Here is a 16438-nt window from a genome sequence, read left to right as displayed (position 1 = left end):
AAACCCCCCGGGGCCCCAAACCCATACACCCGCCTCCACATCAACCCAAAGGCCCCACAAGGTCAGATCCCAGACTACCCACCCTCACTATGTAACGGAGCCTATCAAAGGAGCCCACAGAGATTGATCCAATGTGTCGGCAGATGCTGTTTCAAGACTAATATGATCTAACAGAAGATTTTTATACTGATTAATGCTAAGATTATTTTTATTTTTCCAATTCAGGAGTATGGTTTTCTTTGCAATGCATAAGGCAGTGAAAATCATGCGACATGTATTTTTTTCCAGGGTAACATCTTCCAAGATAGCCAATAAGCAAACAGACGGAGAGAGTGGAATATTACATTTCAGACATTTAGACAAGTCTTCACAAACCTGGACCCAGAACCTCTGAACGGGTGGGCAGAACCAGAGTGCATGGATATAATCATCAGGAATATTGCCTGTGCACTGTGAGCAGTAGTTAGATGATGTAAATCCCATCCTAAACATTCGCTGACCTGTATAATGTACTCTATAAAGATCTTTATACTGTATTAATTGTAAGTTGGAGATTCTAGTCATTTTAAATGTTCTTAAACATATTTGAGACCAGGTGTTTTGGTCAAAATTGATTGATAAATCTGACTCCCATTTTGCAACTGGTAGCATTATGGAGTCATTGATTCTAGACAATTTCTTGTATATTTTAGATAATAATTTGGGGGATTTAAGATTAAGGAACTCTAACACACATATTGGTGTTTCTAACAAAGTTTTATTAAGCTTAAATTTCTTTTCTATGATAGACTTAATTTGTTGATATTCTAAGAAGTATTTATTTTCAATGCCAAATTGTATTATTAAATTATTAAATGAAATAAAGTCTGCACCTTCATATATGTGTTCCAGACGTTCAATTCCCTTGACTCTCCAACCTGGGAAATTTAACATATTATTTTCTTGTAGGATGTCAGGATTGTTCCAGATGGGTGTATGTCTACAGGGGAGTAGTGAAGATTTTGTCATTTTCAAATACTCCCACCATGCTGTCAGAGAAGAGCTAATACTGATGCTTTTAAAGCAAACATGTCTTTTTATATTTGTGCTAATAAACGGTAGATCTGAAATCTTAATATTATTGCATAAAGTTTGTTCTATGTCTATCCAAGTTTCATCTAATGTATTTGGATTTAACCACTTTGAGATATATTGTAACCTATTGGCTAAATAGTAGTGATAGAAGTTGGGAAGTTCTAACCCTCCGGTATCTTTAGATTTCTGTAATGCTTTTAAGCTAATACGTGGAGTTTTGTTTTTCCAAAGGAATTTAGATATCAAAGAGTCCAGTGACTTAAACCATTCAGTTGAAGGTTTATTTGGAATCATTGAGAATAAATAGTTTATTTTCGGCAGGACCATCATTTTTACTGAGGCAACTCTTCCCATAAGTGATATGGGCAGAGATTTCCATCTAGTAAGATCATCTTCAATGTTCTTTAAAATTGGGATATGATTCAATTTTATTAAGTCTTCCAATCTAGGAGAAATATTAATGCCCAAGTATGTAATGTTACCTGATTGTAGTCGTTCATTGAGAGAAGTATTAAACACGCAGTTTATTGGAAGAGCTGTGGATTTTGACCAATTTATAGAATAATCAGAAACTTTTGAGAATGAGTTTATTAATTCGATAAGATTAGATATTGACTTTTCTGTGTTCTGAAGAAAAAGTAAGACATCGTCAGCATAAAGACTAATTTTATGTTCTATATTTCTACACAGTATACCTTTAATATCAGCAGTTTGTCTTATTGCTGCTGCTAAAGGTTCAATAAAAATAGCAAATAGTGCAGGTGAAAGTGGACATCCCTGCCTGGTCCCCCTCTGTAAACAGAAGCTTGAAGATATTTGATTATTTGTCCTGACACATGCTCTTGGTGAGTTATATAATATTTTTAACCAATTAATGAAATGGTCCCCAAAACCAAATTTACTCAATGTAGAAAATAAAAATTTCCAGTTTACCCTATCAAATGCTTTTTCTGCGTCCAAAGACAAAATAGCTGTTTCAATATTTTTACTATATGAATACTCTATTAAATTATATAATCTGCGTGTGTTTGTGGTCGAGTGTCTTCCTTTTATGAATCCAGTTTGGTCAGGATGAATAATGAGAGGAATTATTTTCTCTAATCTTTTAGAGAGGACTTTACTAATTATTTTAACATCTACATTAATAAGAGAGATGGGGCAATAACTGGTAGGTAGTACTGGGTCTTTGCCTGGTTTTAATAGTAGACTAATGTTGGCTGAGTTCATATGTGTTGGAAACCTGCCATTTTCTTCTGACTCATGTAGCATTCTGTGAAATATTGGTTCCAGGATGTTCCAGAACTCTTTATAAAATTCTGCTGGATATCCATCTGGGCCTGGAGATTTCTTATTAGGCATGTTTTTAATGGCTTCACGGAGCTCATCTGATGTGAATGGTGAGTCTAGTTCTGAAGATTGACTACTGTCTAGTTTTGGAAGTATTACTCTCTCCAAGAATTGATTAATATCTTCATCTGTTGGATTTATTTGTGGAGTATATAGAGTTTTATAGAAATCTCTAAAAACACTATTTACTTTTTCCTCGTCATAAGTTATGTTACCATTTGTGTCTTTAATACCATATATAGACGTTTTTTCTTTATTTAATTTGAGTTGATTAGCTAAAAAGCTACCGGATTTATTACTGTGTTCAAAATGTTCTAAGCGAAGTCTTTGTACTAAGAATTTGTTTTTTTTGTCAATACATTCATTTAGTTCTAATTTTATCTTGCGTAGTTTTTTCTGTGTTTCCTCTCCTTGTAAACTTTCTAATAATTTGATAGATTTCTCTAAATCCTCAATACGTTTATTTTCTTTTTTCTTTTTGTTTGTTGCGTAGGATATTATTTTCCCTCTCATAACTGTTTTCCCAGCCTCCCAGAGTGTACACGCTGATGTACCTGGCAAGTCATTAAACTCTAAATACGATGTCCATTCATTTTTAAAGTATTGTATAAATTCTTCATCCATAAGCAGTGAGGTATTTAATCTCCAGTTTATACTTTTTGGGATTTCTTTCTTATTATCTAAATTTAAAGTAACTGGTGCATGATCGCTGACAGCAATAGGGTGTATCTTAGTGTCTGAAATGTTGGTCAGCGATGAGTTGCTGATTATAAAATAATCCAGACGAGAGTAAGAGTGATGCACATGTGAAAAGAAAGAATACTCTTTACTATTAGGGTGAAGAGACCGCCATGCATCGCAGAGTCCATAATCACTCATGTACTGTTTAACTACATTTATGGATTGCCAACTGCGTTGAGCTCCTACTGCATTCAGCCTGTCTATTTTGTTATCTAGACCAAAGTTAAGATCACCTCCCAGTACCAGCGAGCAATCCATGTGATTTGATAGAGTAGAGAAGAGATCATGAAAAAAAGCGGCATCGTCCACATTTGGCCCATATAAGCTAACAATACAATATTTTTGACTGAGTATGGATAATTTTAATATTATATATCTACCTTGCGGGTCTATAACTGTGTCTAATATTGTGAAGTTCACATTTTTATGTATTAATATTGCTACTCCTCTCTGTCTTGAGTTATAGCAGGCTGAGAATACATGAGGAAACTCAGGAGATTTTAGCTCATCCACAGTTGACGGTAATTTATGAATCTCTTGGAGTAATACAACATCTGCCTTTAATCTTTTAATCTGGCTAAAGATTCTATTTTTTTTATGTTGGCTACCGGCTCCATTAATATTCCATGTGACAAGCCTTAAGATACCCATATTTGTGCTTGTGAAAATATAATTAAACCACACCCATTATCACAAATATCAAAAATAGTAAAACACCCAGACAATAACATAATCCTTAATGATTGATTATTTATGATTTATAGATAAACTAAGTGCTGTTTTGAAGGTAAATCATGGATGTATTCCTTTATGAGGTATTTGTATGTATGTATATGGATATATATAAGCCTTTGTGCCTGTGTGCTAATAATTGTTGAGTCAGAAAAATAGAGACAAAAAAAAGAAAGTGAAATGATAATAAACACGTAAAGATAAAAGAAGAAAAAATAAAAAAAGAACCCCCTTACCACATTGTGTCATGCCACCGTGTACCACCACCATCTGTGTAACCCACCAACCGAGCTGTGCTGAAAAATTACATATATATCTGGTAAGTAATATGAATATATATGCTTGCTAATACATTTTAAGTAAAATTAGCAACTGAAGATCATACTTACCTTATTTATATTATTAATAGAGCCAGGGAGTAACCTCTGGATCTCTAAACAGCTGACCATTGATGTACAGTTTGTCCACAGCCACCGCAGCTCTTCTGCCCTCGTTTATATTTTTCTTCCTAATCGGGAACAGGACGCGCCTTCTACTCAGAATCTCTGCAGGGAATTGATCGTTCATGCTGAAGTTCGTGTCACGCAGTTCTCTACCTCGGCTTTTAATTTGTTCTTTCTGTTTGTAATGTTCAAACTTAGCTACAATCGGCCGCGGTTTCGTCTGCCTCTTGTCTTGGGGGTCGGGTCTCTGCTGCTTCACAGTTACTATTAAATGTTCTATTAGAGAAGCCTTATACACTTATGCATGCTCACAACCACACACAAATAGAAGCAGGGATGCTTATGTAGGCTTTATATGTAGATATATAGATATGTATATTCATGTATATTCATGTGTATGTATGTATGTATATAGGCGTAGGTATGGGCATATATATTTATGGAAACTTACTGCAAAGCCATGAATATTTTAAGTTCTTTATACATATGTATTTTGTTGCTGTGTCTTGTCATGTTCTTTGCAGGTGAACAGACAGTGGCCGGGTGTTTTGCCGTGTGCTCTCTTTGTGTATATTTCTTATATTTTGGAGTCTTACTTTGTCTTTTCTTTCTTTCTATCCTATTTAAAAAAAAAAAAAACTACACTAGATAGTCACTAGAATAAATATTTCATAATAATGGTGTGGAGAGGATGGCTGTAAGGGGAGAAGGGAGGCCATCTAAAAAAAAAAATAAATAAAAACAATAAAATGCACAATTTACTGTGAAAATGTAACAAATCAGCATAGAAGCAGATCTGAGATGGCGCTCAGCTTCAAAGACAACGTATCATCATTTAAAACACGACTCGTACGAGTCCAGTAACAGAACCGGGTCGAACCACGAACCCCCGTTCATGCTAGAGTTTCAAACAGAATGAATGTGTTATTCCCTCTGCTTACAGCATAATTACACAAACAGTTTGACAATTTCAGCTTCAAAATGAACACATTGACACAATTCTGCATCTTTCTGAACCCCACAGCTGTAGATTATGTCTGTACCAAGGTCAAAACTCTGACTTTTTTATGCCAACATGATGAGTTTTCACAGTATCACCAGTCACACATAATTTATCTCTTCAGAAACGTTACAGGCCACCAAATATGTAGTGAGCCTGAACAGCTTTGCTGTAGACACACTACTAATTAATTATTCTTAAAGCTAGTTCAAGCACAAAGAATATTAATTGTTTAATTACAACAGATTCTTTCTTTTTCGAGTTAAATTTCTGCCATGTGACCGAGATAGCCGTGAGTGGATAGCTTAATCAGTGATATGAGACGCCATTTTATCTTTGACCCATCAGAATAAATGCGGTCATTTATTTAACAGAATCAAAATTTAGCATCAAAACATGTACACATTGATTTGCTGATCTGTTTCTGATTAATAAAAACTTGGCACGCTTTACTAACAAGACAACAGAACATTACTGATTGAGGCTGATTCACCTCTGAAGGCATCTAGATTACTGGCGAATAGAAGTTAAAGAGAAGAAATAGATTTAAAAGGAAGATGGATGAAGGAAGATGTATGTTTGTTGACCAGAATTAGCACTCTTCTTTCAACACCAGCTCAAAACCCCGGTCCACTTAGTGCGTGACAACTCGTGACGTCTCTTTACCTTTGCAGTGGATGGATCAGCTCCAGTATAGAGGTCCCTTTGCACGCTACCTTTCAGCGTCTCCGGTCAGGGTGGCTGGTCATTGTCTGAAGTCGTGACGATTTACTCCTTCAACAGAACAAGCTTCCTTCGAAGTTGTAGGGCGTTAAGCCCGGGTGAGTTCACAGCGAGACGCTGTGACTCCGCTGGGATGGACGGACCCTTGTCTCACGGTCAAATCCATCAGCTATTGATTAAATCTGAAAGTTCCTTAGGAACTCTCAGTAAGACTCCAGTCAGAAATTCCACTCAGAAGTGGAAGACTCCTGGGAAGACTTCAAAGACTCAAGGAAGACTGAAAGAAGACTCCATAGTCCCAGGAAGTGTTGACTTTTTAAAGAGTACTCACTTCCTGTCAATTGTTACTTCCTGATTGGTTGAAACAACCAGCAGGGGTGTGGTTCTAGTGATGTCAAGAGGGTCACTAGAAGTCAAAAAGACAGCAGGAATGTTTACAAACGGTTAGTACAGACAGAGGAATGTTATGACGAAGTGAGACGAACGCAGGTGCCAGTTGAAGTTATTTACTGTCTGCTAGTTTTAAAAACAAGGCACTTCGTTCTCATAACTTGCTTTCTGACTTCTGACCGACATCGCTGACTTCTGACCGGCATCAAATCCACTCATTCAGACAGAAGATCAAAATGCACAATTACTTTGTAAATAGACATTTAACTTGATTTTTAAGTCTAATGAGGTTTAAAAATCATTGATACTGTTTCACAGTTGATTTAAATGAGTGGTTCACTTCAACATTTAGAAATGGTATGAACTAAACACACTTTGGATTATCAAGATATCTTAAAATAGTAATGATAATGTAAAAAGGAAGAGTGTTCTTTCAATTGATTAATTCAGGATACAATTAAATAGTCTCTTGATGAGATAATTTGTATTTCTGGATTCAGATCAATGAAATAACAGTTCCTGTCCCCTGAAGGTCTTCAGAGACAGGTTGAGGTCGGAGGCCTAGTTCACTACATATATAACATCCATCCATCCATCCATTATCTTTACCCGCTTATTCCATTTTGGGTCACGGGGGTCGCCGGTGCCCATGTCCAGCAATCACTGTGCGAGGGGCGGGGTACACCCTGGACGGGTCGCAAGTCCATCACAGGGACACATAGAGACAAACGAGACAAACAACCATTCACTTTCTCACTCATACCTAAGGACAATTTTAGCGTTACCAATCAGCCTAACATGCATGTTTTTGGTCTGTGGGAGGAAACCGGAGCACCCGGAGAAAACCCACGCATGCACGGGGAGAACATGCAAACTCCACCCAGAAAGGCTACCGGACCGGGGCTTGAACCAAGGACCTGCTCGCTGAGAGGCAGCAGCTCTACCAGTTGCGCCACCGTGCTGCCCACATATATAACACAAATCTCTAATTTTACTATTACTTTGGATTTTCAGTTAATCCATCAGAGTGAATGACTACATGTGGGGCTCAATAAAATTTAGATGTCTCAAAAAATGTCAAATAACTGTGCTAATGGTTTGAATTATATTTTTTAGGAAAGTGTCCAAAAGTTTTAACCTAGTTTTCTTAACAGAATCAAAATCAGAAAACAGCAGTCCATTGTTTATCGTGGGGGATACGCAACCTGAAGACCCGCGATAAATGAAAAACTGCGAAGTAGGAATAGTTGTACAAGTAGTAAGTAGTAGTTTATTTTAGTATTCATGTGTGTATATATATATATATATATATATATATATATATATATATATATATATATATATATATACACTGTATATAAAGGTGGTTGAAACCCTTCCCACACTCTTGCAATATTCTAAATAATGTTTCTAAACTCTAAAGCTCTAAAGGAACACAAAATGTCATGATTTCAGCTCTTTGACACCTGCAAGTGCTCTTGGCCATGCCCACTTCTCAGCTCTGCACACAGAACAGCTGATCAGCTGCAGCAGGAAGTTTATCCTGCAGTATGGGCTGCAGAATGTGCTAAATAATTTAAAATAGTTAATTTTAAATAAAAATTCCACGCTGATCGTGTGGCTCATCCATCAATCAGCGAATTGTGTGTCATGTCTAATCTTATTTTGAAAAACTGCGATAGAGAGAGTCTGTGATAAACGAACCACGAAGTAGCAAGGGACTACTGTAAGCTTTAAAAGTCCATGCTCAGTAATCCAGGTATACAATCCAACAATTTTCAGTCAGGTCATCTGGACAGTTTCTTTTTTGGTGAAACGTTTCAGAAAAAAAAAAAAAAAAAAAAAGAAACTGTCCAGATGACCTGACTGAAAATTGTTGGATTGTATACATGGATTATTGAGCATGGACTTTTTGGGTTTTGAACCAGTTTGACATGACTGTCGATGAGGAAAAGGGCCGGCTCCAGAGGAGGGGGCGTGCCAAAGAGACCATCTTAGCACTAACATAACTGGTTTGTTCCACTTTGGAGTAAGCTGTTTGGGGAAGAATCAGTTTTGTGTTGTGTGTTTCCTTGACTGATGAAGCCTTCTGGATGGAAGGTGAAAAGTTTCAGAAAAAAAAAGCAACTGTCCAGATGACCTGACTGAAAATTGTTGTACTGAAAGCTTTATTATCATTGTGCCGAACTACAGTGAGATTACGTTTGTACAGTCGTCCGAAAGATAGATGGCTAATAAATAGTTTATAGTTATATCCTGATGCATGCTCAATAAATAAATAAATAAAGTTTATAGTTATGTTATTAATTCCTCTATAAACACTTTATAAACTCTCTGTCACCCTTAATTAATGCATAATACGCTGTTATTAATTATTTATAAAGTGTTTATTCAGGAATTAATAACATTTCTATAAACTATTTATTAGCCATCTATAAGGGGAGCCTTATTGTAAAGTGGTACCAAACTTTTTAAATCTTGAGATAAATTGTGGTTATAATAATTTTAAAACAGACAAACAAACTGTCTACATTGTTTTACTGTGAGTACTAGTCAAGCTGCATATCAGTGTATTTTTTAATACCTGTAAGCAGATCTTTCATCTTGTTATACCATGTGTGTGTGTGCTCCAAAGAGGCATTGTGGAGGTGCAGTGTGTCCTCCTCCAGCCTCCTCTCCCTCCTCCTGCAGCAGAAGAGAGCCAGGCCAAGCACAGCTCCACCTGACTGCTGACCTGCCCCTCGTCGCCGCTTCACCTTTACTGCAAACACATCCTGCAGCAGCAGCATGCCTGCCTGCAGCATGCTTACCTCACCTGCAGAGAGAGAGGCAAAAGAAACATGCAACATGTGAGCTAAATACTATGACTGACAGGTGCAAACAAGCCACAAACAGCTTAACGCACAGCAAACTGTTAAAAAACATGGCTGAATTACTGAATGATGACTCCAAAAATTAAATAAATGCAACAGAAAAATGCTGCAAATGAAAAACTGCAGTCACAGAAAATAGACAGAAGAAAAAAATACAACCAACAAAACAAATGCAAACTAAAAATTTGATAAATATCAAAAACCCGACCCCGTCCAAAAATAAATGCTAGTAAGAAACGTTGCAAACTCTCTCCTCAAAACAGAAGTGCACCAGACCACGGGAGGACTCGTCCACCAAGTCATATAGGACTAGACCCTCTGAAAAACACATTATAGCTGGGCAGCCACTTTCTAAAGTTATAAGACATTCATTATATGAAAGGATATATTAAATCTCAACTAAAGAGAGATTTTGCTAATATATGGAAACAAAAACTACTGTTAAAGGTAAAGTAAGGCAGAAAATTAAACATTGGTTAGACAATGACTTTAAATCATATAATTTGCTATTTCAAACCTTGCCACAAATGACCCATCTACCTTCAAAACAGACCAAAAGAATCAAATTAACATCAAAAGGTTTGCATCAGTCCCACCAGTTTTCAACTGGAGGAAGACAAAGACCTGTGAAGCAAACTGAGTGACCGTTGCCTTAGTGGTTAGCGTTAGCTTCTGCTCTGTTTTTTTTTTTTTACCTGTTTAACAATTTAGTGTTAGCGAAGCTAATTTTTTAGTTAGTGGATTATGGGTTAGCAAAGCTAAATTTCTGATTAGGTGTGTCAAGAATGTTTCCTCTAAGCTGAGCACTTGCACAATTGCACACTCCAACATTTTTCAGTCAGGTCATCTGGACAGTTTCTTTTTTTGTGCTGAAATGTTTCGCCTTCGATCCGGAAGGCTTCATCAGTCAAGGAAACACACAACAAAACTGATTCTTCCCCCAACAGCTTACTCCAAAGTGGAACAAACCAGTTCTGCTTATGATAAGATGGTCTCTTTGGTAAGCCCCTCCTCCATTGCCGGCCCTCTTCCTTGTTGACAGTCTTGTCAAACTGGTTTGTTCCACTTTGGAGCAAGCTGTTGGGGAAGAATCAGTTTTGTTGTGTGTTTCCTTGACTGATGAAACCTTCCGGATCGAAGGCGAAACGTTTCAGCACAAAAAAAAAGAAACTGTCCACATGATCTGACTGAAAAATGTTGGATTGTATACCTGGATTATTGAGCATGGACTTTGTTGTTTTCAACCAATTTGACAAGACTGTCAACAAGTAAGAGGGCCAGCAATGGAGGAGGGGGCGTACCAAAGAGACCATCTTATCACAAGCTTAACTGGTTTGTTCCACTTTTGGAGTAAGCTGTTGGGGGAAGAATCAGTTTTGTTGTGTGTTTCCTTGACTGATGAAGCCTTCCGGATCGAAGGCAAAACGTTTCAGCACAAAAAAAAGAAACTGCCCAGATGACCTGGCTGAAAAATGTTCGATTGTATACCTGGATTATTGAGCATGGACTTTCTTGTTTTCAACAATTGCACAATGCTCGCACATTCTCAGAGCACAAGAAAATCTATGCAGTGCATAAAATAAAATTCAACATAAACTGTAAATTAATTTGACCAATTTTTTTTTCTATACCATTTTGCAATGTAACTCAGTGAGTGACAGGTGTCCAGCCAATGAGATGATACAGTTCACTTATGCTACACAGTAGTGGTGTAACAGTACATGTGGGTGTATTGAATTGTTTCGGTATGGCATGTTTGGTTCAGTCCACGTGCGTACCGTTTCGTTTATTTTTTCACTCAATAAATTTTATTAACGAGAGATTATGCGCCTTGGAACTAAAGTTTCTAAGCAAGTTTCAGCACGGCGTTATTAATTGTTGCATAGCCTTGCAGCATGCGTAACATTAGCAGCCTAGAATGTCGTTGCGGTCTCCTGTTTGGGAACATTATGGCTTTCTTGTTAAAAGACAAGTGTAAATCCAAAGCTGTGTGTCAACATTGTTTCACAGAGATTGGATCTGCAGCAGGCAACACGTCTAACTTGTTAACGCACTTGAAACGACATCATCCAAATGTGAACGTCTCTTCTAGCAGCTTGGTACAAAGATCGATAACAGCAGCATTTAAACAACCTTTATCAGGTAATTCAGATCGGTCCAAAGCAATAACACAAGCTGTAGGCGTTTTTAAAGCTCTGGATCTATGTCTGTATTCTGTTGTTGATGTGCCAGCTTTAAGCATATGATTAAAGTTCTTGAGCCCCGCTGCCTACGACATCCCATCACTTCAACACTTCAGCCAAAACGTTGTAGCAGCACTTTATGTAAAAGCTAAAACTGATCGTCAACAAGCCCTGGACCCGATTTAAAGCCCTGCCCTGATGATGATGATGATGAGCTAGAGAGAATATTCAACCACCTCATAACTGAAATGATAACTGTGCAAGAAGAGGTATTGTTATTGTATTATTGTGATCTAAATAACTTATTTTAATTTAAAATTATAATCTTATTAACTCATTTTTTTATCTCTTTGTGCTGTTTGCAGTCTGAGGATGTCAACACGATAGAGCTGAGTCTTCTTCATTCACCAGATCACCTTCAACTAAGAAGTCTGTAATGACTGAACTTGTTTACTTGGCGTATTTTCAAAATAAACATTTTGTAAGTCTTTATTTTGACCTTTTTTGTACCAAACATTAACCAAACCGAGCCCTCCTTGAAACTGAACTGAACCGAAATGTGATTTTAGTGTACCGTTACATCCCTACTATGCAGCCAATCATAGCATTGACAATTGCATATGTGTCCTGCCCATACGTGCCGTAGCGCCGTGTAGGTTAGCTAGGTAACAACAGTGCGGCGGAGTTAAGAGCCACAAATGCTAAACCCTTATCATGGCGAAACGAACGGACAGTGACACATCCACTCACCAAGGCAATGTAAAAAAGAAATGCGTTTTTTTCTGAGTATGTGCAAACAGAAGATGAAGTGATGAAAGTGGGTAAGATTTTTTTATTTTTCGAGTAAGAAAGGTCTGCTCTGCAAAACATGCAAAGTAGCAAGCAAGTTTTCGAAGGGAAAATTGTGGACTGAATGGAAGTTGGACTACCTCAAGCGTCACATACAGCAGAAAAGTAATTTGAAAGCTGTTGGAATTGTACAAAGACTCAAGATGGGACAGGGAATTGGTACATTATTGAGGGAGAGTGCAAAAGACGGAGAAAAGGAACAAGCTGTCACACACAAAAAAAAAAAAAACTGACCCCTATCATGTTAAAGTTCTCAATGATAATATTTTACTTTCCATCAAAATTAATGCATCAGTACTGTCAGTTCAACAAATCCCTGATCACACGGCAATGTATGAGTACCAGAAAGCTGGCGATTCAAAAACTATGCTTTTGAATTTGTAAACTCAATCAATGAGACAGTGTAGAATTAGACTATATGCAATGTTAAAATGCACCCTGGCATACCCTTTGAGTAGATGAGACCACAGACATAACAGCAAACAAAATGCTAGTCATATATTAAATACAGTGAGAAAAGTGATGTCAACTATAAAACTGTGTTTGGTGGCATCATACAGCTGAAAGCATGCACTGCTCAGGATAATGTCTAGGCAATAACTTAGTTTTATTCCAAACATGGTCTGGACATGCAGATAATGGTGATGCTGACTTTCCAAGAGTGCCTCAGTAATGCTAGGAAAACACAACAAAGTTGTGACTTTGTTAAAGCACCAATTCAATTCAACCTTTATTTATACAGGTTAGTCTCATTGAGCCTCGATGACTCATTTACAAGAGATACATGTTGAAAACAACAACAAAAAAAAACGGATAACAACAGTAAACAACAAGTAGACTGCTTCACTGAAGGTTCTTAATGACGTTGTTGAAACACTGGATGCTAAGGATTATTGTGCTGCACTTTAATTAGACCTGTCTAAAGCTTTTGACACTGTGGATCATAACATCTGTGCCATAAACTCTCAGAAATTGGTTTCTCAGAACACAACATTGGTTGGTTCTCTAACTACCTCTCAGACCGGAGATAGTGTTCAACATAATGGTACTTGCTTCAGTTATTTAACAGTCAACAATGGTGTCCCACAAGGCTCAGTCTTAGGACCCACCCTCTTTACAATCTACATACATAATGTAGATAAAAACATCCCTAATGCATCCATACATTTCTATGCTGATGACACAGTTGTTTATTGTTGAGCTAAAACATTTGATAAGGCTTTCCAGCTTTTGAAATCTGCATTCAACAACATCCAGACAGATTTGTTCTGCCTCAAACTTGTCCTAAATGCCAACAAAACCAAAGGGATGCTTTTTTTCAAATAGGAAGTTGGTCCCAGCAGTTCTTCCTCTGATCTCATCCTCAAATGATGGCCCGATTGAGTTAGTTGATTCCTATAAATATTTGGGAGACTGTGAGGTCTCAGTCTCTGATAGAGGACATTTGCAAACTGAGGTTTACCGCAAACCCACCCACACAGAGCAGTATTTGCAGTTTGACTCCCATCACCCTTTGGAGCACAAGTTAGGAGTCATCAGGACTCTGTATCACAGAGCAGACAGCGTCCCCACTAGCTCAGGAGCCAGGCAGAAGGAGAAATCCCACACAAGACAGGCTCTAGAGCAATGTGGATATCCTAACTGGGCCTTCCTGAAAGCAGAGAAGAAACCCAAACAGGACTCCAGTCAGCCAACAGGTGAAAAGGAGGAACCCAGACCCAGACCAGTGGTCATTCCATATGTTGAGGGAGTATCAGAGAAACTGAGACGTTTATTTTCTAAACATAATATCCCAGTGGCTTTTAAACCCCAAAATACATTACGACAAAGACTGGTTCATCCCAAAGATCCAGTCCCCCGGCACAAACAGAGCAATGTTGTGTATGCTGTTCAGTGTCAGGAGGGCTGTGATCAGTCCTACATCGGGGAAACAAAACAGCCACTGGCCAAAAGGATGGCCCAGCACAGAAGATCAACATCATCAGGCCAAGACTCTGCGGTCTACACTCATCTCCAGGCCAGCGGTCACTCTTTCAGGCATGAAGATGTTCACATCCTGGACAGAGAGGCACGATGGTTTGAGAGAGGAGTAAAGGAAGCCATCTTTGTGAAAAGAAATTGTCCATCATTAAACAGGGGTGGAGGCCTCCGGGTTCAACTGTCCCCCTCTTACAATGCTGTGATTGCTAGTATCACTCAGCCCTCTGTGAACAGTAAACAGCCATCAGTGTGCTAATGATCCATTGTTAGGCTGATGGTCCTTCTTGAACATGTGATCAGCTGGTTTTGGTTGTCAGCAGCAAAACTGGTTGATCCACCCTGAGACGGTGCTATTTAAGAGACTGAGCTGAATACAGCTCCTCAGACTGAGGAAGTCTCTCGGATAAGAGACGAAACGTTTCTACATTTTTTGTTGATTTGCTTTGTTTTGTTTTTTTTGAATGTCCAGAGGACCAGATTTAACTTTTTTAGAACATCCAGACAGATTTGTTCTGCCTCAAACTTGTCCTAAATGCCAACAAAACCAAAGGGATGCTTTTTTTCAAATGGGAAGTTGGTCCCAGCAGTTCTTCCTCTGATCTCATCCTCAAATGATGGCCCGATTGAGTTTGTTGATTCCTATAAATATTTGGGTATCTTGGTCGACTCGCATCTCTCTTTTAAGCTCCATGTGGAAAGCTTGGTAAAGAAACTGAAAGTTAAACTGGGTTTCTTTTTCAGAAACGGATCCTGTCTAACCCTTGTTTTGCTTTCCGATAAGCAAAGGTAACCACTGAAAGTAGCGATAAGCACCTTTGCTTGCAGCCTCTCCTCCAAGGGGTCCGGAAGCTAACCTCAGCGCCGTGGTATTACCTGCAGCTGTCTAAAGTAGCCTCATTAAGGCTGCGACGAGGTGATTCATCCAGAAAATTAACGGCCTTCTATCCGTGAGTCACACCCTAATCTCACTCTGTTACCTTGATCCTCCAAGCAGCAGGGACGGGTCATCTGGTCCAGAGAAACTCACGTTGTGGCCGCTCACCTCTTAATTTAGCGTTGCAATTGTTAACTGTTCTGGTAATCTTTAGGGCCCTGGATGATGGGCACAAGGGTGTTGTCACTCACTGGCTAATGAAACTTTCAAAACCTCCACTATTGATGTTGTTAAGTGAACCAAGCTTTACCATGTATTTGTTCAATAAGGGTGAAATAATAGTCCAGATTTATACGTTTTGCTTTGCTTTAATCAACAATTTTCGCAGGGGTACAGCAACAAGCACAATTTTATATTGATTAATTTTCATGATTACATAGGATACACTTTCTTCACTTAAGTAAGGTAATGGAATCTTCCTGATGACTTCTGATCCCCAAGAGCCCTTGGGGATTTTGTGAACACTACCTTCACTCAGACCTTTCACACATCAAGCCAAAAGAGGTTCTCTCTCAACTCCCTCGTGAACCAGAAACACCTCAGAGCAAAACCTACTAGTACCCAGTTTAATATTCTTGAATTTATCCTGTATGCTATATTTCTAATCTGATGAATTAATTTATTTAGACCAGAAGGACAGGGCAGTCCCCTTACCATGATTCTAAGGTGGCCCTCAGAGAATCCCTGTGTTGATAAGAGGCATATTTCCCGCCTCCCAGGAGGGAAGTACGGGCCAACCCAAAACAGAAGCAGCTTATGCCAAATTGAAGAAATCAGAGCTTTGGATGAGCCCGGGCCAAGCCTTTTAGAAGTAGGACACCTCTCCGGTCTGCTGTTGCAAGTGAAGACTTAAATCCAATCCCATTTCAGTGAGAAGAGAAGTAAATCCCAGCCTTGTCTCAAACCGATAAAATCCAACTTCTTTCGGGCGTCTCTGATCCTTCGAACTGCTCCCTGCTTGTAGTTCCTTCTGCTCGACTCTTCGACCCAGCTTTGACCAAGTTTAATCAGTTCAGTCTGTATTTAAAGACTCCTTTTTCCCTCCTCTTAAGGAGGGGTTAGAGGCCTTTCCTAGAAAATGATATCATCTTTTTTTCCAGTAACTGACTATTGTTTTGCACTTCAACCGGTTCTAACCGGTTCTTTGGGTTTTTCCCCAAAATTGTTTT

The 16438-nt window shown here is 38.4% G+C and overlaps 1 protein-coding gene across 1 annotated transcript in view; it reads right to left on the bottom strand.

Moving 5' to 3' along the window:
- Positions 1–16438, bottom strand: part of cerkl (ceramide kinase-like) — a 388098-nt gene that overhangs the window by 283978 nt on the left and 87682 nt on the right. The window contains 1 exon segment of the mRNA XM_037687069.1: positions 9035–9265. Within this exon segment, the coding sequence (XP_037542997.1) occupies positions 9035–9265 (231 nt within the window).

The sequence above is a fragment of the Nematolebias whitei genome, chromosome 13, assembly GCF_014905685.2.
Source record: "Nematolebias whitei isolate Nwh7 chromosome 13, NemWhi1, whole genome shotgun sequence".
Taxonomy (NCBI): Eukaryota; Metazoa; Chordata; class Actinopteri; order Cyprinodontiformes; family Rivulidae; genus Nematolebias; species Nematolebias whitei.
Note: the sequence above shows the minus strand (reverse complement) of the source record. Positions and strands in the feature narration are given on the sequence as shown.